At 42.0% G+C, this 23,397-nt stretch overlaps 1 protein-coding gene across 1 annotated transcript in view; it reads left to right on the top strand.

Annotated features, from left to right (window-relative positions):
- LOC126109537 (carbonic anhydrase 1-like) overlaps positions 1-22,704 on the top strand; it is a 66,371-nt gene extending 43,667 nt beyond the window's left edge. Inside the window, exons 3-4 of the mRNA XM_049914555.1 lie at positions 1,451-1,678; positions 22,474-22,704. Of these exons, the coding sequence (XP_049770512.1) occupies positions 1,451-1,678; positions 22,474-22,704 (459 nt within the window). The remainder of the gene's footprint in view (positions 1-1,450; positions 1,679-22,473) is intronic.
- Positions 22,705-23,397: the final 693 nt, after the last annotated feature.

Genomic DNA, 23,397 nt, shown 5'->3' with positions numbered 1-23,397 from the left:
AGGTAGGTCGGTATTGCACTACTGCCCAGAGTGTCTCCAAATACGTCTTTGGCGTGGAATCTCATTGAGTAGATGAGAATTGTCTTCACTGATGAGGCACACTTCGAACTGAGCGCCAATGACCAGCAAAGATGTCTCTGGCGACGCCTCAGACAGTGGAGGGGGGGGGGGTACCAATCCTACTATTGCCTGCTATATGGCCCGACAATCAGGAGTTGATGATGACGATATTTGGTTTGTGTGGCGCTCAACTGCGAGGTAATCAGCGCCCATACAAAGTCCTAATTTTTACACAGTCCAGTTTCTACACAGTCCCATCTAGTCACTGTCCCGAATGATGATGATGATGATGATGATGATGATGATGATGAAATTATGAAGACAACACAGACACACAGTCCCCGGGCAGAGAAAATCCCCAACCTGGCCAGGAATCGAATCCAGGACTCCACCATCTAGTGGTGGCAACACTAGCCACTAGAACTTGAACTGCCGACTCACACACAACCAGGGGTGATGGTCTGGAGTGCCAAGTTCTTTTCTTAGCACGACCCCTTTCGTTATCATCTCTGGCATCCCTACACCACAGTGATGCATCAACGACATTCTGTACCCAGTTCTGTTACCCTTCAAGGCAAGCCATCCTGTGCTTAGATTTCAGCAAGATGACGCCCACTCGCACACAGCGAGAGCGTCTACTGCTTGTCTTCGTCCTTTCCAAATACGTTGGCCAGCAAGGTCGCTGGACCTGTCCCAGTTGAGAAAGCTTGGAGTATTATGGGCAGGGCCCACCAGCAGTCTTGGGGTTTTGAGGATTTAATATGTAAAGTATACAGAATTTGGCATGATATCCCTCAAGGCATCTAACAGCTCTGTCAATCAGGACCAGAGGTAGACCGACGTAATATTGACTTGCTCAGTTTCCCTTTTGAAAAAAATCATTTAATTTTTGTTATACAGTGCAGTTTCGTCCTCTGTGTGTGAGGAACGTTTCCTGTACATTTGGCCATCCCTTGTATTTCCTCTCTTTAGTTGTTGCTTTGTCAAGTATTTTTCTGTGTATAAAGGCAAACAATAGACTAAAAGTGAAATGCCATGTTAAATAGTACATTATTGCTTACCACATTCCAATGTCCAGAACTATTAGTTACTAGTGTTACACTTGCATTTTGGTGTCTCAAGTAGTGCTGCTGTATCCTTTCAAGGAACGTGCTGATGCCGAGCCGGCTGTTGTGGCCAAACGGTTCTAGGCGCTTCAGTCTGGAACTGCGCGACCGCTACAGTCGCAGGTTCGAATCCTGCCTCGGGCATGGATGTATGTCATGTCCTTAGGTTAGTTAGGTTTAAGTAGTTCTGAGATCTAGGGGACTGATGACCTCAGATGTTAAGTCCCATAGTGCTCAGAGCCATTTGAACCATTTGCTGAGAGCGAGCTTGTTTGTCCCAACAGCTGGCTGACGATAACAACCCTACACTAAGGCCCGTGGTGTCACACCTGCGACAACTGCAGGAGGTGGACTCCGAGGTGCAGCCACAGATGTCCATGTCTACCGCAAAACTGGTCCCTGAAGAGCGGGGCAGCCTGCTGGTGTACAATGGGTCGCTCACCACGCCACCGTGCTCGGAGACCGTCACCTGGATCATCTTCCGTCAGCCAATCACTGTCTCTTCCAATCAGGTACTGCAGCATGTGTGGAATCGCCAAGACTGTTAGCCGAATGTGGCAGGTCACGACAGGAGGCACAGTGCGGAGGTGCCTGTAGACTGAGTTTTTTCCATCCAGGTTGCAGGGGAACAGTAGCACAACCATAGACAGTATTTTTATTCATTGTTCGTCACTAGATGGGCATTCTGTTAGTAAATGGGTGAGTTGCCTGTCAGGCCATGATATACAAATTTTATCACTAAAAGGCTTTTGTATTCAAACAAATGTCACAGATAATTACCATCAATGTAGGAAAGCTAACCGAACAGCAATAGAGAGCTTTTTGAGAGTTTTTCATTAGAATGTTCTAAACGGGGTACTAGCAGTAATAGGCAGCCTGGGTGACTGACTAGAGGGATAAGGATATGATGTAGAACAAAGCGAGAACTACACCAAAACGTTAGAAGTAGCCCATTACAAACAGTATTGTAAGGTGCTTAAAATGTTATTAGGAAAGCCAAAAACATGTAGTACGCAAACAGAATAGCTACTTCACACGATAAAATTAAAACCAAATGGTCAGTTGTGAAGGAAGTGTCTGGTCAGCAGCACAAGGTCGACGATATAAAGTCAGTTCACAGTAATAATATTTCTGTTACTGATAAATCAGATATATGTACATCATTTAACAATCATTTTCTGAGCATTGCTGGTGAATTTAATAAAAATTTAGTTTATACGGGGAATCGTATAACTCTCTTGGCAAATGCCTTTTCGGGATTGATGTTTGAAATACTCCTCTGTGATACAGAAAAGGGGGAGATTGGGTCAATAATTAAATCACTGACGACTAAGGACACTCATGGATACGATGGAGTACCCAACAGAATATTAAAGTACTGTGCTGCACATGTTAGCGCTGTATTTAGCCGTATTTGTAATTGTTCCATTGGGAATGGTCAGTTTCCTGAACAATTAAAGTACTCAGTAGTAAAGCCGCTTTATAAAAAGGGAGAAAGGGATAATGTAGATAATTTCAGACCTATTTCTATGCCATCAGTGTTTGCAAAAGTTATCGAAAAGGCTGTGTATGTAAGGTTAATTGATCATTTTATATCACACGATTTGCTATCAAAAGTTACTGTTCGGCTTTAGAAGTCGTTTAACAACTGAAAATACTATATTCTCTTTTCTCTGTGAGGTACTGCATGGACTAAACCAAAAGGTCTTGAACGCTTGGCATATTTTTTAATTTAACTAAGGCATTTGATTGTGTTGATCACAAAATATTGCTCCAGAAGTTGGAACAATACGGAATATGGGGAGTAGCTCACAATTGGTTCACCTCTTACTTTAGCAAAAGGCAGTAAAAGGTCATTATTCACAATGTTGATAACGGCTGTCATGTGGGGTACTGTCAAGTGGGGGGCGGGAGGGGTGCCCCAGGGATCAGTGTTGGGGCCGCTCCTGTTTCTTATTTACATAAATGATATGCCTTGTAGTATTACGGGTAACTCTAAAATATTTCTGTTTGCTGATGACCCTAGCTTGATAGTAAGGATGTTTTGTACAACACTGGCTCTGTTTCAAATAGTGCAGTTCATGACGTAAGTTCATGGCTTGTAGAAAATAAACTAACGCTAAATCACAGCAAGACTCAGTTTTTACAATTTCTTACACACAATTCAACAAAACCTGACGTTTTAATTTCACAGAATGGGCATATGATTAGTGAAACTGAACAGTTCAAATTTCTAGGTGTTGAGATAGATAGTAAGCTGTCATGGAAAACCCTTGTTCAGGATCTTGTTCAAAGACTTAATATTGCCATTTTTACTATTCGAATGGTATGTGAAGTAAGTGATCGTTCGACACAAAAATTAGTCTACTTCGCTTATTTTCATTCGCTTATGTCGTGTGGTATTATATTTTTGGGTAGCTCTTCCCATTCTCAAAGGATATTTTCGGCTCGTAAATGGCCAGTTTGGGTAATAAGTGGTGCAAGTTCATGAACCTCTTGTCGACCCCTGTTCAAGAGTCTGGGTATTTTGACATGGGCCTCTCAAAATATATATTCCTTATTCTCATTTCTTGCTAACCCCTTTTCAGTAATCTAGGTATTCTGACATTGGCATCTCCAATATATATATTCTTTACTGTCGTTTCTTGTTAACAGTGTCAGCTTATTCCCAAGAGTTAGCAGCTTTCATTGAGTTAATACTTGGCAGAAATCCAATCTGCATTTGGATCCGACTTGCTTGACTCTTGTGCAGAAGGGTGTGCAGTGTCCTGCTGCATCCATTTTCAATAAACTACCACAAGAATTCAAAAAACTTAGCAGTAATCCACCACTTTCAAATCGAAAATGAAGAGTCTCCTCATGGATCACTCCTTATATTCTGTTGAGGAGTTCTTTGAAAAATTAAAGCTGATTCCTATGTTGTATTATTGATCGCGTTTACTGAAACTTATGGCTTGACTTTTTTGGGTTTATAAACATTTCATTTTATCTGTTATTAATTTTATGTTGTAATTTCATGTACTGACACTTTCTATGACCTTGGAGATTTGCTCCTGAATTTGGTCCTATGGAACTAGATGTGTAAATAAATAAATACATAAACACTTTACTTTTAGGCCTACTGGCACAATTAAACTTCTTTTACTGGATAATGTTAAGTAGAAATTGATAACTGGACGATGTGATAAGGAATTAAAAGTGCATGAATCTACTACTACGAATGTCCCAAAAAATAACTGAAGAAGAAGCTGAAAACTAGAAACATGGATCTGAAAACATATGGGATGACAGCATAATGAATTGCAAGTGCATGTATCCATTAATAATCAGCTGAAAAACATCACCTCAGGAGACGTCAGATGTTGCGTATGGAGGAGGGGGCACAAATAAGGTGATGTGGTAAATAATTAAAAGTGCATGCATCTACTAGTACCAATCTTCAAAACCTCACCATAGAAGAAGCTGAATACTGGCATTAGAGATATAAAAACGTATGGGATTACAGGGTAATGAACTGTAAGTGCACACCTTAAAACATGGCCTCAGGAGGAGCCAGAAGTGGCGCATGGGGGAGTGGCCACAGATGGGGTGTAGTGATGAAATATTTAAAGTACGTACTTTCACTGCTATCCATACTAGAAAACCACAGTAGGAGAGGCTGGCAGTCACATATGGGGTTAGGGACACACATGGAATGATGGGGTAAAGAACTGGAAGAAATATATCCACTACTGCTCATTGTAAAACCATTAGATCAGGAGAAATTGATAGCAGCATATGGGAATGGAGGCTTGCATGGGATGATGAAGAGAAGAATTGGCTGTTCATGTGTCCACTGCTACTCACCTTGAAACTGTCACTTCAAGAGATGCCAGAAGCTTCATACATGGATGGGGACACACAGGGGTGACATGGTTAAGAACTGGAAGTGTGTATGATCATTACTACTCATCTTAAAGTTTCGATCACAGGAGAGGCTAGAAGCTACATAGGATGGTGGGATCAAGAATTGAAAGTGCATGTGTCAAAAGGATAAATTAGAAGATGCAAATGGGATGACAGTCTGAAGACTTGGAAGTGCATGCATTCACTACTAACCATTTTAGAGAAATCACCTCAGAAGAAGGCAGAAGCATCATAGGAGAATGCATAGGAGAATGCATAGGAGGATGAGGTAAGGAGCTGGAAGCGCATGCATCCACTTCTGATCTCCAGTACATCACCACAGGAGAAGCTGACAACTGGAAATTGAGATCTGAAAACACGTGAGTTGACAGAGTAATGAACTGTAAGTACATGCATCCACTACTAACCATCTTAAAAGATCTATGAAACTGTCTGCAGATGTTGTTGTCTATAACGAGATCGCAATGCCTGAAGAATGTAGCAAAATAAAGGCTGACTTCCAGAACTTCTCCTATCAAACACTGTCTACTTTAGTCAGCTAGGATATAACTCAGACAAAAGCAAGTGAATTCACTGCTGTTAGATTTCGGTTGAAGTTCCCATTTATAAACGTACTGAAACATTACACTTATGTCTTCTATTAACATGTCTTCAGTGACCATGATTTGTTTGTGCTGTGCTGCTATAACCTACTAATCAGCTTAACCAAACTTCCTGTACTGAGTGGGTGGCATATCTGCAATAATATACAAGCTAAACAGCAGTGGCGCTAGGACTCAGCCTTGAGGTAATCCATTGTTGAGGGTTTTCTGGTTACTAATGGTATAGCCTAAGGGTACCTGAAATGGTCTATCAGCCAACATACTGTTAAGAAGCTTTATTATTCTTCCGCAAAACATTACATGGAGCAGATGATACACAACACCCTGTCTCCACATGGTATAGTAAGCTGAAGACAGCTGAATAAATACAGCAGAGATCATTAGTTGTTTCTGGAATCCAACTTCTGTGTAGATTGTAAATGAAAGTACCTGATTCACACAGCTACTGTTTGGTCAGAATCCGGCTTGTTTGACAGGCATCGTTCAAAGTATCTCCATATGTATTCTGTTATACAGCAGTCTCTGAAGTAATTTGCACATGTAACTGGTAGTGTCAGTCTATGACTACAGCTTCCAGTAAAGGTCTCACCCTTCCAACATACAGATTTTTTGTGGAGATTTTTAAAACCATAATATCTCAACCTCTTTTTTTTTTTTGGCTAGAAGCAGTTTGATACATACTCCAATAGCACACCGTGCGATTTTTGAATATCCCTGCAAAATGTTTGTGTGGAGTGTACATAATTTTTAATCTAGGTGACTTTCGAATTTCCCAATAATTTTTCACTATTATTTAAAGGATATGTTTCACGCTTTCATTTTCAAATTACCTTTCCACTTTAACCCAAGTAACGTGGCCTGTGACTATAGTGCCATCGCAAACAACACAATATTGGTAGAAATCGGAACTACTATTCTGCACTTCATGTTAAGCAGCCGAACGATAGTATACTATGTGCAACTCGCTCCAGTGTGACGAGGTGACTGGAGGGAGCTACAGTGGAGCTCTCGTGACGATGGTGATGGCTGATCGGCTCTCCACTGTGTGGAATTTCCTTAAAAATAAAGACACCATATTCCTATCCATTACTAACATAACACAAGTGGACAGGTCCAAACTTTGGGGAACTGCACTTAGGAGGAGCAGCAGGTGTGTGATGTCAGTGGCTATCTTTAATTCTGTAAGCGACCTGACTATTAAAAACAGCCACACTGGTCTGAGTGAATAATAACTTGCAGGAAACGTGTTAAGTAGGTCAGCAGACTGGATAGTACATGTAGGGTGAATAACATGTTTATTCCGCCAACATGCATAGACTGGCAGGCATGACACACATGGCCCTGCAGAGGAAACGAACACCTTTTGTTTTGACTCTGAATAGCAGGCAGGCTTGAACCTGCATGGGGGAAACCCATTATTTGTCTTTGGTGAGACAATGTTCTTTGTCCTAGAACTGATATAGGGGAACAAAACCAATTGTCCTAGAACCGCATGCTTATACTGGCAACAGGAAAACATCATTTGTCTAATAGGCAGGCTTGGACCTGCATGAGAAACAAACGTAGTTTTGTTTCAGGTGTGTGATGTCAGGGGAAAACTGACGAAATCTGACAAGAGTGCAGACTGTGCATATATTAGAGAGTCTGTTGTCCTGAATTCCAACAGGATATTGCATCATCGTGGATTTCCCACTAATATTTAGGGCACTGGTCCTACTTCCACAGTGATGTCATAGGGGTGGGGGAAGATGCATTAGCATAATTGCGCTATTTTTTAATTTCTCGTTAAATTTTGAATTTCTGACCAAATTTTGAATTCCTGTCAATTTTTTAATTTTCCAGTGTTTCATACGTAGGGCAATTGGCCAGTGTCAGACGGGAGGGGGGAAATCCATGACACAGTAGTGGAGAGGCGGGGGAAAATCTGGCAATAATGCGATCTGTTCCCCACCTAGAGATGGATGAAGAGGCACATCAGCACTGCCTGCCGGGATATAAACTGAAGTTATTCTACTACTCTGGAAGTAAAATAACACGTGATGTAAGAAAGAAGAAGGGCTTAAAAAGGAGACTAGCATAGCAAAGAGGACATTCCTGGCCAAAGGATGTCTATTGGTGTCAAGGCAAAAATCAATGAGTATGTATGGTTGGGGCACAGCGTTCTATGGAAGTGAATCGTGGGAGTAGGAAACCGGAAAAGAAGGGAATCAAAGCGTTTGCGATGTGGTGCTGTAGAAGAATACTGAAAATCAGATGGACTTATAAGATAAGAAATGAAGAGGTTCTCCACAGAATCAGCGAGGATAGGAACATGTGCGAAATATTGACAAGAAGAGACAGGACGTTAGGACATGTGTTAAGGTCTCCTCCTCATTTAACTTGTGACATACGTATATGTAGGACTTTACCAGTAATAACAATAAAATATATAAAATAACTGCAACAACTAAACCTGAGAAAACGTTCGTCGATCCGATACTTCATGTAAAAATTTGCAATTGTGTCTGAAAGGAAAATTATATTATACTTCTACAATATGCTACAATGTTATAGGTGATACAATTTAATATGTGTATTTCACTAACTTTTTCATGTTGTTTTCAAGACTCTTCGATTTTTTCTTCTATGACGTACAATTTTCTTCATAATGAGATTCAGTTTATTTTAGTTGGAGGTATTTCATTGGAACCGAAAGCTGGCGACTGAAAATGCACTGCTTTTATGTGAGTCCGATAACTGGGCAAAGGCGAAGCGCTGGAAGGTAAAGGTTTTTGCCAGATTGTAGACATTTCGTGCCTTGCGCCTAGGACCGAAATTAGCTAGTGGAGGGAAAAAATGCTTTCCACCCCTATAGATCAAATTGAGATTAATAAAGCCCTTTGCAGGCGCTCTTTTATGAAGTGGATACTAGTTTAATTACCTTCGTATGTAGATTTCCCTTAATCAGTCAAGAAACACTAGAAGCACAAATTGTTATTGGTCCTCAAATTTTTAAACTGATGAAAGATCACGAATTTGAGAATACCACGAATGTTGAACAAAAAGATGCATTGACTGCCTTCAGGCCTGCTAGTGAAAACTTTCTAGGGAATAAAAAGCAAACAAATTTAAAGAACGTTATTAAAACCATTTTGAAAAATGGGGGGGAGTTGGGTTGTTAACACATTCAAATATTGACGACTTCTTTGAAAACGTAAGGCGTTAAAGTGGAGAGCAAGGAGAAAGCGTCCACCAGGAGCATAGGGAATCGTAAAAGAGGTAACAGAGAAGGTGGAATGAACGTATGACATCAGACTACTGCTGGATTTTGAAGAAGGACAGTAAAGGTCAAAGTTCTGCGAAGATATGAGGAAGAGAAAATTTTACAAATCAGTGTTGCTAACGAAACTATTGGTAGTAATTTTAGTATATGCCTCATCTTCTTGTTCTTCTTTTTCCTCGCCTTTGAAGCGATTTTCCAGACCAGAAGCATCATGAAGTCTGAAACAAAAGGATCCACTCGAAGAAAGGAAAACTGCAACTACCCTCTTTTGTAACTGAAACTGTTGTGAATGCTAATTATTTTTGCTGTAAATGGAATCATATTCATTGACTTTATTATAATAAATGAAAACGAGCTCCCAGCGGAAAGGTCATTGTTGGTTAATAGTGCACTTGGTGACGATCGATCGTGTACGTAGCTAATGTTCTTACAAAAGAAATTATTCTATAACAATTAAAAAACTACCAATAGAGCGCATAACGCACTCGATCATTGCTTCACCAACCAAGTCGCTTCCAGCTTAAGTTAAAGTGCCAGAAATTAATTGCATGATGTATTCAAAACAGGAGAATTGAGAGGTTTTTCGCTTTACTGAGAAAAAAATGAGGTATTGAACAGAATTGGGGAGGAGTTTGTGGCACAACTTGACTAGAAGAAGGGATCGGTTGGTAGGACATGTTCTGAGGCATCAAGGGATCACCAGTTTAGTACTGGAGGGCAGCGTGGAGAGTAAAAATCGTAGAGGGAGACCAAGAAATGAATACACTAAGCAGATTCAGAAGGATGTAGGCTGCAGTAGTTACTGGGAGATGAAGAACCTCGCACAGGATAGAGTAGCATGGAGAGCTGCATCAAACCAGTCTCAGGACTGAAGACCACAACAACAACATGAGAAAAAAATGTTTAAAACGCAATATTCCAATTATTATTAGCAAACAAACACAGCGAGTACAACTTAACATCCTTTTCGTGTCGATACAAGAACATGAAGAAGGAACAATCGAGTGCCTCATTTATCACAAAGAAAATAATTACAGTTATTAGAGAAGAAAGATTGGTATAACATATTAATTTTTTCAAGACGTTGTTTTCTCGTAAGTACTGCCAAAAGAAATAGTTTTTGCAGTTCTCTCAATGGAACAGATATAATCTACCAAAAACTGCAAATTAAAAAGTATTAGTAACCGTTACTTCGCACTCCACAAGTAGGAATATCGCTTGACATTGTTATTATCAAGCCCCTCTTAGGCACCAGAGTTCATCCTCGTGTTTTTTTATTAAAAGACATATCATATTTTATCCCACGTCTGCATGGGATCCACATGTTAATCTAGATTTGGCAATGTTAGTGGCAGAGGGTCACCAGATGCCCTTCCTGTCTCAGTCCCTTCTCCAACCCAGACGAGATGTGTGTGCCCATTCTGTCTAAATCTGTGAAAGTTTGAGAACGTTTCCTAAATGTTTGTGAATCATGTAGCCGATGCGGTAAATGAGTAGGGTAGACTGGGGCGAAACGTTCGCTTGGGGCATAATGGTCACACTCTCTGTCTTCACAGTTAGTGCTGCCATGAAGCGGACAATTCGTGAATTAAGAGCTCGCATGAGTCTAAGGATACACCAGTGATATGGTTCCGCCGTGTGTTCTGCAACAAGATTTACAGAAGAAAACTTCGTTTTATACACTGATGATCTAAGGTAAGTTCTAAATCTGTAATTGTTTATGTCCCGCTGTAAGCCTCTAAAGCGAGTCAAAAATATTTCAGCTTTTAACGCAGTTTGTAAGGAAGTTGTATTCGCGTTGTTGTTAGCATACAAGATGGCGTTCTCCTGCAATGTTGTTGCTGTTGCAGGACGAGGGTTTGGGGCAAAATGATCATGTAGAGGGGACCATTATACCTCGTAGGGACCATATTACCCCATTAATAATTTAATAGGAATAATTTAATAGGAATAATTTAATAGGAATTTTAATGTCCCTAGAATGGCACTAAAAAGAAGAGTAACAGGAAGAAATACATCTGCTGTGCAAGATAAGAAAGTCTTAGAAAATTATAAACCTGTTTTCACTCAATGCCAAGAGGAGGAACTGGTTAAGCATATTGTGGATATGGAAACAAGATTTTATGGTCTGACAACAAAAGATGTGCGCCACTTAGCAGTGAAAAATGGTATACCACGTCCTTTTAACACAGAACTGGGTATGGCTGGAGAAGATTGGTTAGCTGGCTGTCGACGACGACATCCAGATCTCTTCCTCAGAGTTCCAGACTCAACATCAGCTGCAAGAGCTCGTGCATTCAATCGGCCTGTTGTGACGAAATTACTCAAAATCTTGGGGAAGTAAATCCGATCGGCCATATCCTCCTCACAGAACTTTTAACGTGGATGAAACTTCTATTGGAACATTTTCATCTAGGAATTCGCGAGTTTTGGCGAAGAAGGGTCTACTACAACTAGGGCGAATTGTGTCTGGGGAGCGTGGTGAGTCGACTACAGCTGTTTTATGCATGTTTGCTGGAGGAACATTCATACCACCGAATCGATGCTCATATTTCCCCGAAAAAGGATGAAAGCATAGTTAACTGATGGAGCTCCGCCTGGAACTATTTTTGTCTGCAACTCTAGTGCATGAATGAGACTCGAGGTGTTCGAGGATTGGTTTCAGCATTTTGTGTAACATGCAGAACCATCAAAGGATGATCCAGCACAGCTAATAAAGGGTGGACACCTCAGCCACACGAAAAATTTGGATGTGATTGAAGCTGCCAGAAAAAACTTTGTTACCATCATATGTTTACCTCCCCACTGCACACACAAGCTCCAGCCACTAGATAAGTCAATAAGTTTCCTTCAAGGACACATTATGACAAGGCTATGGAGAAACGGCTTAACAACCACTCAGGGAGGGTACTCACACTTTTCCAGATAAGTCAGATGTTTGGGGAAGCTTACCTCAAAGCATGCATACCCATGAATGCTATAAATGGATTTAAGAAATGTGGGATATATCCTTATGACCCAGAAATCTTTACTGATGCAGACTTTATAGCTGCAGAAACTTCCGACCAACTAGATCACTCAAATTGTGTAGCAATGGAAACTGGAAGCAGTTCTAAAGCCTTAACTGAAGAATGCATACCACATGCACAGTCTTCTGTCAATAAGGAATCAGGGTCTCCAGAGCCTACAGCACATGGAAATCACTCAACAATCACAACTTTTATTGAATCTGATCTCCCACGTTTAGATATTTCCCAACCAGGACCAAGTGGAGTGGGTGGATCTTTATGTAGGAAAACATCATTCGGTACAAGATTGCCAGCCCAAATCATTCCAGTTCCCAAAATGAGTGGACCAAGGTCTGCTAGGAAGAGGCAGAGGGGTGTCGCAACAATACTGACTAGCAGTCCATATAAAAATGCCTCAGTGGAGGAAAAAAGAAAAAAGGATGACTTACAGAAAGGGAAATGCCTACAAAGACCTAAACGTAAACAAGTTCATGTAAAAACATCTGATGGCTCTTTGCAGAGAAGAAAAGAAACGTCTAAGAAGACGGGAGGGTCATACATGCTAGAGAGTTGTGAGAATTACGAGGATGTCGATGGTAACCCAGAGTGTATTTACTGCAAAGAAACATTTCTATCTTCGTTAAGTGGTGAAGGTTGGATTATGTGTCAGGGCTGTAAAAATTGGGCTCATGAGGAATGTGCTGGAGTTGACAATGATGATAATGACTCCATTTGTGATTTTTGTAGAAACAGAAATGTTCTGCCAAGTAAAAGGAAGTTGAATATGTAAACAGCTTTGTATTCTTTTTGTTCAATTTGTATTTTAAATGATAACGTTGAATATTTCATTTTTTAACTTTGTGACAGTGAATCAAAATTTCATTTCCTCTTAACTAAATGCATTTATGTAAATTAATACGTTATCTAAGTACATTGCGCAGTAAAAGTTGAATAACATATGCATTTAATTTACTAAAAGAAACAAATTTACAAAGAATGGCAGTAAAGTGCAAATTCTAAGCCAGGGGATCATTTTACCCCAAAGACCAGGGGCAGAATAATCCTTTACATATAACAAGTAAAATATGTGCAAAACATATATCCAATGGATTTTATAAAATATTTTGTATGTTAGCCAGAGTAAATGGACGGACTCCTTAAAGGGATCGTTTTGCCCTGGTCTCCCCTACCAGCACAGTATTCAGCCTGTCAGATGTGGGAAACCGCCTAAAATCCAAGTTGGCTAGCACACCGGACGTCGATGTTAGTGTACCATGTAGATTCTGTCCACCTCCAGCTTGTATCCCCGAATCTTGGAAGCGGGGTGGATATCCAGACAGATCAAGTTTAGAATTTGTCTAAAAATTAAAGCAATAGTTACGAAGATATGGACCTTGATTGAACTTTTAGTGCAACGTTTGAGCGTCAAATTCTTAAACCTTTAGTTAGTTAGCTAAGTGTTCCATAGATCATTTGAAATTATGTAACTACACTTAAAAACAAGTTTGCTTTTTTTTAAGAGGTATCGGTTTTCAAATAGAAATTCATCATTGGAGCACAAGTAGTTGTCAAGGAGAAATGATTTTAGGTAACATTTAAAACTTACTTCGCTACCCATCAGATATTTTATGTTATTGGGAAAAATGATCAAGAATTTTTGCTGCACATAAGGAACTCCTACTGAGCCACTGACGGCTTTGATTATGTATAATAAGGGTTATGTTTTTCTCTGGAGTTGTAGGTACGGACGTACCAATCCTCGTGAAACTGCAATGGATTATTTACGATAAATTTCACTAGCGAATATATGTTCTGTGATGGCGCAGTTAAGATGTCTTGATTCTAGAAGATTCTTGACATGACGGCTGTAGATCATAATGAGATTCATTATTCTTTCTGCTCGCTTTCGTGGCACCAAATTTTGTCTCCAAGAGATGAGAACACCAAAAAATTAGTTATCGATGAAACATTATTCAGTGTTAATACGCAAAGTATCTCAGGAGGTTAACTCGTTTGTTTCCAAGATTAGCAAAAGCACCCAAAATTTGTTTGAAAAGCTCAATATGTTCACCCAAAAATTTGGAGAATTCTGCCCTGTTTACTCACTCCCGCTCACGTGCTACATCAATTGTTAATATAAGTCAGTTTGTTGTATGTAACTGAATATAGTGCTTTTTCTCACAATTTTGGGTTAGTCCATTTTCAAAGAACAACTAAACAATTCATTTTGAATGAAACCCGCACAACACTAGTGAAATATTCTTCAATATTTATTATTTGTTACACGAACTGGTTTTCGGCTGTTACGCCATCGTCCACTTAACATCTTTGTACCTGATGATGACGCAGAATATTACACTGTGTTGTGAGAGTTTCATTCATAATGTATAAAATATTCTACCAAGAATGGACGGAACAGTCAACCAGTGCAACTAAACAATTCTTTATAAAACGACATTAACATTCTCTTCTGTTGCTTTCTTTTTAATGGGTTTTATTACAATGCTAATACTGCATACAAAAAGTATCAGTTCTTCTTGTTGACTGTTAAGTGGGAGGTCATTCATATATATGCAGGGTGGTTCATTGATCGTGACCGGGCCAAATATCTCACGAAATAAGAGTCAAACGAAAAACTACAAAGAACGAAACTTGTCTAGCTTGAAGGGGGAAACCAGATGGCGCTATAGTTGGCCCGCTAGGTGGCGCTGCCATAGGTCAAACGGATACCAACTGCGTTTTTTAAAATAGGAACCACCATTTTTAATACATATTCGTGTAATACGTACAGAAATATGAATGTTTTAGTTGGACCACTTTTTTCGCTTTGTGATAGATGGCGCTGTAATAGTCACAAACGTTTAAGTACGTGGTATCACGTAAATTCCGCCAGTGCTTCGTGATACATTACCCATGTTAAAATGGACCGTTTACCTATTGCGGAAAAGGTCGATATCGTGTTGATGTATGGCTATTGTGATCAAAATGCGCAACGGGCGTGTGCTGTGTATGCTGCTCGGTATCCTGGACATCATCCAAGTGTTCGGACCGTTCGCCGGATAGTTACGTTATTTAAGGAAACAGGAAGTGTTCAGCCACATGTGAAACGTCAACCACTACCTGCAACAAACGATTATGCCCAAGTAGGTGTTTTAGCTGCTGTCGCGGCTAATCCGCACATCAGTAGCAGACAAATTGCACGAGAATCGGGAATCTCAGAAACGTCGGTGTTGAGAATGCCACATCAACATCGATTGCACCCGTACCATGTTTCTATGCACAAGGAATTGCATGGCGACGACTTTGAACGTCGTGTACAGTTCTGCCACTGGGCCACAAGAGAAATTACGGGACAATGACGAATTTTTTGCACGCGTTCTATTTAGCGACGAAGCATCGTCCACCAACAGCGGTAACGTAAACCGGCATAATATGCACTATTGGGCAACGGAAAATCCACGATGGCTGCGACAAGTGCAACATCAGTGACCTTGGCGGGTTAATGTATGGTGCGGCATTATGGGAGGAAGGATAATTGGCCCCCGTTTTATCAATGGCAATCTAAATGGTGCAATGTATGCTGATTTCCTATGTAATGTTCTACCGATGTTACTGCAAGATGTTTCACAGCATGACAGAATGCCGATGTACTTCCAACATGATGGATGTCCGGCACATAGCTCGCGTGCGGTTGAAGCGGTATTGAATAGCATATTTCATGACAGGTGGATTGGTCGTCGAAGCACCATACCACGGCCCGCACGTTCACCTGATCTGACGTCGCCGGATTTCATTCTGTGGGGAACGCTGAAGGATATTTGGTATCGTGATCCACCGACAACGCCTGACAACAGGCGTCAGCGCATTGTCAATGCATGTGCGAACATTACGGAAGGCGAACTACTCGCTGTTGAGAGGAATGTCGTTACACGTATTGCCAAATGCATTGAGGTTGATAGACATCATTTTGAGCATTTATTGCATTAATGTGGTATTTACAGGTAATCACGCTGTAAGAGCATGCGTTCTCGAAAATGATAAGTTCACAAAGGTACATGTATCACATTGGAAAAACCGAAATAAAGTGTTCAAACGTACCTATGCTCTGTATTTTAATTTAAAAAAACCTACCTGTTACCTACTGTTCGTCTAAAATTGTGAGCCATATGTTTGTGACTATTACAGCGCCATGTATCACAAAGCGAAAAAAGTGGTCCAACTAAAACTTTCATATTTCTTTACGTATTACACGAATATGTAATAAAAAATGGAGGTTACTATTAAAAAAAACGCAGTTGATATACGTTTGACGAAGCTAGACGAGTTTCGTACTTTGTAGTTTTTTCGTTTGATGCTTATTTCGTGAGATATTTGGCTCGGTCACTATCATTGGACCACCCTGTATATATTACGAGTAGAAGTAGACCCAAAATTGAGGCCCAGTCACTAAAATTTTCTGTGCCCTAAACACATTGTCTGAATTAGTCAGCAAAACATTTTCCATTCTCTTTGTTAAATAGGATTCACACCAATTGGGTGAAAATCCATCAATTAATAAAATTTGAGTTTTTACAAAATTTTAACATCATCTACACAATGAAACGCCTTCCGAAGATAAAAAGATACCCACTGGCGATATTTTATTATTTAAGGCTTGAAATATTTGATGAACCAATTTACATACACGAGCCGAAACATTATGACCACGTACCTGGTAGCTCGTTGGAACGAAACGCAACACTGTTTCTGTGTATAAGGGATCCGACAATTGGGTGGTAGGTTTGTGGAGCTATGTGGCATTAGATGTCTACTCACAGTTCACGTAATTCGCGTAAATAAGGGGCCGCTGATTTGCGTACGCGGTGATGGCGGCCGATAGCGACACAGATGGGTTCCACAGGATTTGCATCAACGTAACTTCACTACTGAGCAAGCAGTAAAGGAAACAAAAGAAAAATTCGGAGTAGGTATTAAAATCCATGGAGAAGAAATAAAAACGTTGAGGTTCGCCGATGACATTGTAATTCTGTCAGGGACAGCAAAGGACTTGGAAGAGCAGTTGAACGGAATGGATGGTGTCTTGAAGGGAGGATATAAGATGAACATCAACAAAAGCAAAACGAGGATAATGGAATGTAGTCGAATGAAGTCGGGTGATGTTGAGGGTTTTAGATTAGGAAATGAGACACTTAAAGTAGTAAAGGAGTTTTGCTATTTGGGGAGCAAAATAACTGCGTCGAAGTAGAGAGGATATAAAATGTAGACTGGCAATGGCAAGGAAAGCGTTTCTGAAGAAGAGAAATTTGTTAACATCGAGTATAGATTTAAGTGTCAGGAAGTTGTTTCTGAAAGTATTTGTATGGAGTGTAGCCATGTATGGAAGTGAAACATGGACGATAAATAGTTTGGACAAGAAGAGAATAGAAGCTTTCGAAATGTTGTGCTACAGAAGAATGCTGAAGATTAGATGGGCAGATCACATAACTAATGAGGAAGTATTGAATAGGATTGGGGAGAAGAGAAGTTTGTGGCACAACTTGACTAGAAGAAGGGATCGGTTGGTAGGACATGTTCTGAGGCATCAAGGGATCACCAATTTAGTATTGGGAGGGCAGCGTGGAGGGTAAAAATCGTAGGGGGAGACCAAGATATGAATACACTAAGCAGATTCAGAAGGATGTAGGTTGCAGTAGGTACTGGGAGATGAAGAAGCTTGCACAGGATAGAGTAGCATGGAGAGCTGCATCAAACCAGTCTCAGGACTGAAGACCACAACAACAACAAACTTCACTACAATGCTCCTCAAACCATTGTAGCACAGTTCTGTCTTCGAGACAGGTACAATTAAACTGCTGAAGGATGACATCGCTATCGGGGAAGACCTCAAGCATGCAAGGATGCAGCTAGTTCCCAGTTGTCAGTGTGTGTTACCACAGGTTCCGTGCAAGTGCAGGAGAAGGCCTCCCATAGCACAACACTGATCCCACCAGGCTGCGACCATGGAGCATGTATCGTGGCGCCGTTCACCTCGACCACGGCTTTTGTGGAGACGACCATCGACCTGGTATACATCTACGTCTACGTGATTACTCTGCTATTCACAATAAAGTGGCTGGCAGAGGATCCAATGAACCACCTTCATGCTGTCTCTCTACCGTTCCACACTCGAACGGCACGCGGGAAAAACGAGCACTTAAATTTTTCTGTGCGAGCCCTGATTTCTCTTATTTTTATCGTGATGATCATTTCTCCCTATGTAGGTGGGCGCCAGCAAAATGTTTTCGCAATCGGAGGAAAAATGGAAATGTCGTGTGGCTAGGGCCTCCCGTCGGGTAGACCGTTCGCCTGGTGCAGGTCTTTCGATTGGACGCCACTTCGGCGACCTGCGCGTCGATGGGGATGAAATGATGATGATTAGGACAACACAACACCCAGTCCCTGAGCGGAGAAAATTTCCGACCCAGCCGGGAATCGAACCCGGGCCCTTAGGATTGACAGTCTGTCACGCTGACCATTCAGCTACCGGGGCGGACGCAATCGGAGGAGAAAACTGGTGATTGAAATTTCATGAGAAGATCCCGTCGCAACGAAAAACGCCTTTGTTTTAATGACTGCCACTCCAATTCACGTATCATATATGTGACACTATCTCCCCTATTTCGCGATAATACAAAACGAGCTGCCCTTCTTTATACTTTTTCGATATCATCCGTGAGTCCCACCTGATGCGGATCCCACACCGCACAGCGGTACTCCAGAGTAGGGCGGACAAGCGTGGTGTAAGCAGTCTCTTTGGTAGACCTGTTGCACCTTCTAAGTGTTCTGCCAATGAATCGCAGTCTTTGGCTTGGCCTGGTGTAGCAAAAATGTGATTCACCTGAAGAGCCGACACATTTCCATTGATCGATGGTCAGTTCGCTCTGCAATCATAATCAGCGATATCTTCGGATCAATATGTGACATACCGAGCGGGGTGGCGCAGTGGTTAGACACTGGACTCGCATTCGGGAGGACGACGGTTCAATCCCGCGTCCGGCCGTCCTGATTTAGGTTTTCCGTGATTTCCCTAAATCACTCCAGGCAAATGCCGGGATGGTTCCTCTGAAAGGGCACGGCCGACTTCCTTCCCAATCCTTCCCTAATCCGATGAGACCGATGACCACGCTGTTTGGTCTCCTTCCCCAAACCAACCAACCAACCAACAATATGTGACATTTGGGATGGTCTGCTGTAGAGCTCCATGTTCAATAATGTACAATGAATGGTGTGCTCCAAAACCCTTGCGCAGGCACCAGCACTGTGCTCTTTTGGAAGAGATGCCACAGATCGCCGTCTATCGTACTTCACAGAGCAGACAAGCCTCCGAACCCCACGTTCTGTGTAGAGTCGTGGACGTCCAGCCATTTAGCGCCTGGTGGTGGTGGTCCCACTGTCCTCCTACCTTTTCCTGTTGATGTGTAACAATACGAGTCAAGATAGATGTAACGCAACTTGAATAGCGTATTTGCCTCTATTGGTTACGGTAGAGAGATCGATCTTTCGGTCCCGTCTGTATATTTATAAACAGGGCTATTACGAGTACAAATGATTGAAGCGATTTCATAAATTCACTGTAGCTCCATTCATTGACATATGGTCACGACACACTACAGATGCGTAGAAAAACTCACAAAGTTTTGTTCGGCTGAAGCCGCACTTCAGGTTTCTGCCGCCAGAGCGCTCGAGAGAGCAGTGAGACAAAATGGCGACAGGAGCCGAGAAAGCGTATGTCGTGCTTGAAATCCACTCACATCAGTCAGCCATAACAGTGCAACGACACTTCAGGACGAAGATCAACAAAGATCCACCAACTGCTAACTCCATTCGGCGATGGTATGCGCAGTTTAAAGCTTCTCGATGCCTCTGTAAGGGGAAATCAACGGGTCGGCCTGCAGTGAGCGAAGAAACGGTTGAACGCGTGCGGGCAAGTTTCACGCGTAGCCCGCGGAAGTCGACGAATAAAGCAAGCAGGGAGCTAAACGTACCACAGCCGACGGTTTGGAAAATCTTACGGAAAAGACTAAAGCAGAAGCCTTACCGTTTACAATTGCTACAAGCCCTGACACCCGATGACAAAGTCAAACGCTTTGAATTTTCGGCGCGGTTGCAACAGCTCATGGAAGAGGATGCGTTCAGTGCGAAACTTGTTTTCAGTGATGAAGCAACATTTTTTCTTAATGGTGAAGTGAACAGACACAATGTACGAATCTGGGCGGTAGAGAATCCTCACGAATTCGTGCAGCAAATTCGCAATTCGCCAAAAGTTAACGTGTTTTGTGCAATCTCACGGTTTAAAGTTTACGCCCCCTCTTTCTTCTGCGAAAAAAACGTTACAGGACACGTGTATCTGGACATGCTGGAAAATTGGCTCATGCCACAACTGGAGACCGACAGCGCCGACTTCATCTTTCAACAGGATGGTGCTCCACCGCACTTCCATCATGATGTTCGGCATTTCTTAAACAGGAGATTGGAAAACCGATGGATCTGTCGTGGTGGAGATCATGATCAGCAATTCATGTCATGGCCTCCACGCTCTCCCGACTTCTTTCTGTGGGGTTATGTGAAAGATTCAGTGTTTAAATCTCCTCTACCAAGAAACGTGCCAGAACTGCGAGCTCGCATCAACGATGCTTTCGAACTCATTGATGGGGACATGCTGCGCCGAGTGTGGGAGGTACTTGATTATCAGCTTGATGTCTGCCGAATCACTAAAGGGGCACATATCGAACATTTGTGAATGCCTAAAAAAACTTTTTGAGTTTTTGTATGTGTGTGCAAAGCATTGTGATAATATCTCAAATAATAAAGTTATTGTAGAGCTGTGAAATCGCTTCAATCATTTGTAATAACCCTGTATATAATATTGCATGAGTAATGGCTGGGCGAGTGTAAAGCTATCGTTAAAACCGCACGCCGCGCGATTTGGTCCGTCATAATAATAATAACATGCATTTGAATACAATTAAAATATAACGGCGATACCTGTTTAATGTTATTGGAAATAATATGTAGTAAATTAATGAGTAAGGTAGCCGATCCTATAAGAAGAGGTAAAATTGGGCATATTAAGGTGTTTTGCTTTATATCGACGAAGCCGATGATACGGCGTCATTTTTTTTCTTTTACTCTTAGATATAAAACAAGTAAAGAAGTGCTAATTGTGCGTAGTGAAAAAAATATAGAGGCGAGTTTTAAATAACTACGGTATACAATCAGAGTAACAAAAGGACATTTAGTTACACGAAATCGCGGATAGCGAAGTGTGGTCATGAAACTGAGTACACCTACAGGGCGGTCAATTCCGGGATAAATCTATACGCATCTCACGAGGGACGCGGTACTGAGACCGTTTTTTTTTTTTTTTAATTATATCGCTCCAATTTACGAAACGGAGAAAAACTTTAACTTTCACGCGAACTCATAATAATTGCGGATCGGAGAGAAAAGTGTGTAATTGTCTTACGCCTAACAAACATTCGTGGAGGCGGTGGCTAAACTAGAAGAGTCAATTACAAAATACTGTATCATTATCATTGACTGTTGGTGTCGAGCAACCAAGACTGTTCATCAAAGGGTTTCCATGGAACTTGAGAGTCAGGGTTCAGGCACTCACATATACTCCACATCAAGAGTGTGAATGAGTGGTGAATGCGAAATGAAACTGTGAACAAAGTTACGTTAAATAAAACAGAAGAAAGAAGACGTTTGGTCGTATCTGTTATTATTCCATAAACTGTAACATTTCTTATCGTTGTACAAAGCCTTTATAGACGATCGTTATGACAATTTGCTTCGAAGGGATCTCGTTACGAGTTAAATTCTGGGGACCTGGTCAAGAGGGGGTAGTTCGTAGATCCTAACTACTGCAGCTGTTCTGGAATCAGGTGCTACCGTGACCGTTGTGTGTTGTCAATGGCTTAAGGTTACCACATCTCATGCTCTAAGATCGACGCGCCTTTCCACTTGGTATAACGGTGCCTCACGGCATCAACGACAACGCCGACGACGAAGGAAGATACGGTAGAGATGCTCACGACAGTAGCACGTGAACATTCGACCAGCTTCGCTGTTTTCGAGACACTCGTTCACGGGCTCTGCGTAATAATAATCTGCCCTTTGTCAGGGTTCATATCTCTGCTAGGGTGATCCCCCGTCCGTGTCTGGTTACATAGTTTTGTTACAGCAACGCCACCAGGCAGCATGTAACGTCACAGTGGGCAGTGGTCATAATGTTTTGCTGATCAGAGTATAAGTAGCACTACAATAACATCAAAAAAAAAAAAATTCTTATTCTGTGAATAATTCTGACGTTTCAGAAGAGAATCAGAGTAGTCTTTAGAATCAGGATTACAAATTGATTCTAGGACACCTACTTTTGAGAAATGATGTGAATATTTTTTAAGTGCATGCTTACGATATTATAAGTATTTAGATGAGAAGCATTTTTGGAGACGTGTGACTCACGCTGATCCTCTCCTCTGTGGCAGGTGGCGGCCTTCAGGAGGGTGAAGTCCCCACACGGACTGCTGAGAAAGAACAGAAGGCCGGTGCAGCCGCTGAACGACCGGACCGTGTACGCTGTGTATCCGAACCGCAAGTTCACGGAGAGTGCCACAGCTCGCAATGTGTCTCCAGAACCCAGGTTCAGGGAGACCACCACACGATCCAGGCTGTTCTTCCTGTGTGCGCTGCTACTGCACTCCATGCACTACCTCTAGCAAAGAACTTCAAAGAAGTAGCCAATAAAGATTACGTGCTGAGGCTCACAAAAACTCAGTTTCTACAGTGCAGTCTCCTAGGTATCAGGGGTACTCCTCTCGACAATATTGCCCACCATCAATCACTCAAGGCAGCGACTGTGCCTATATGACTAATAGATATCTAATCCGATAAACTGCTCGAAGAGAAAATAGGACACCCTTTTAGAGGTTTACAAGTCACTCAAAATACACTCCTGGAAATGGAAAAAAGAACACATTGACACCGGTGTGTCAGACCCACCATACTTGCTCCGCACACTGCGACAGGGCTGTACAAGCAATGATCACACGCACGGCACAGCGGACACACCAGGAACCGCGGTGTTGGCCGTCGAATGGCGCTAGCTGCGCAGCATTTGTGCACCGCCGCCGTCAGTGTCAGCCAGTTTGCCGTGGCATACGGAGCTCCACCGCAGTCTTTAACACTGGTAGCATGCCGCGACAGCGTGGACGTGAACCGTATGTGCAGTTGACGGACTTTGAGCGAGGGCGTATAGTGGGCATGCGGGAGGCCGGGTGGACGTACCGCCAAATTGCTCAACACATGGGGCATGAGGTCTCCACAGTACATCGATGTTGTCGCCAGTGGTCGGCGGAAGGTGCACGTGCCCGTCGACCTGGGACCGGACCGCAGCGACGCACGGATGCACG

The sequence above is a fragment of the Schistocerca cancellata genome, chromosome 12, assembly GCF_023864275.1.
Source record: "Schistocerca cancellata isolate TAMUIC-IGC-003103 chromosome 12, iqSchCanc2.1, whole genome shotgun sequence".
NCBI classification, from domain to species: Eukaryota; Metazoa; Arthropoda; class Insecta; order Orthoptera; family Acrididae; genus Schistocerca; species Schistocerca cancellata.
The sequence above is the reverse complement of the archived record's forward strand: the minus strand, read 5'-3'. Positions and strand labels throughout refer to the sequence as shown.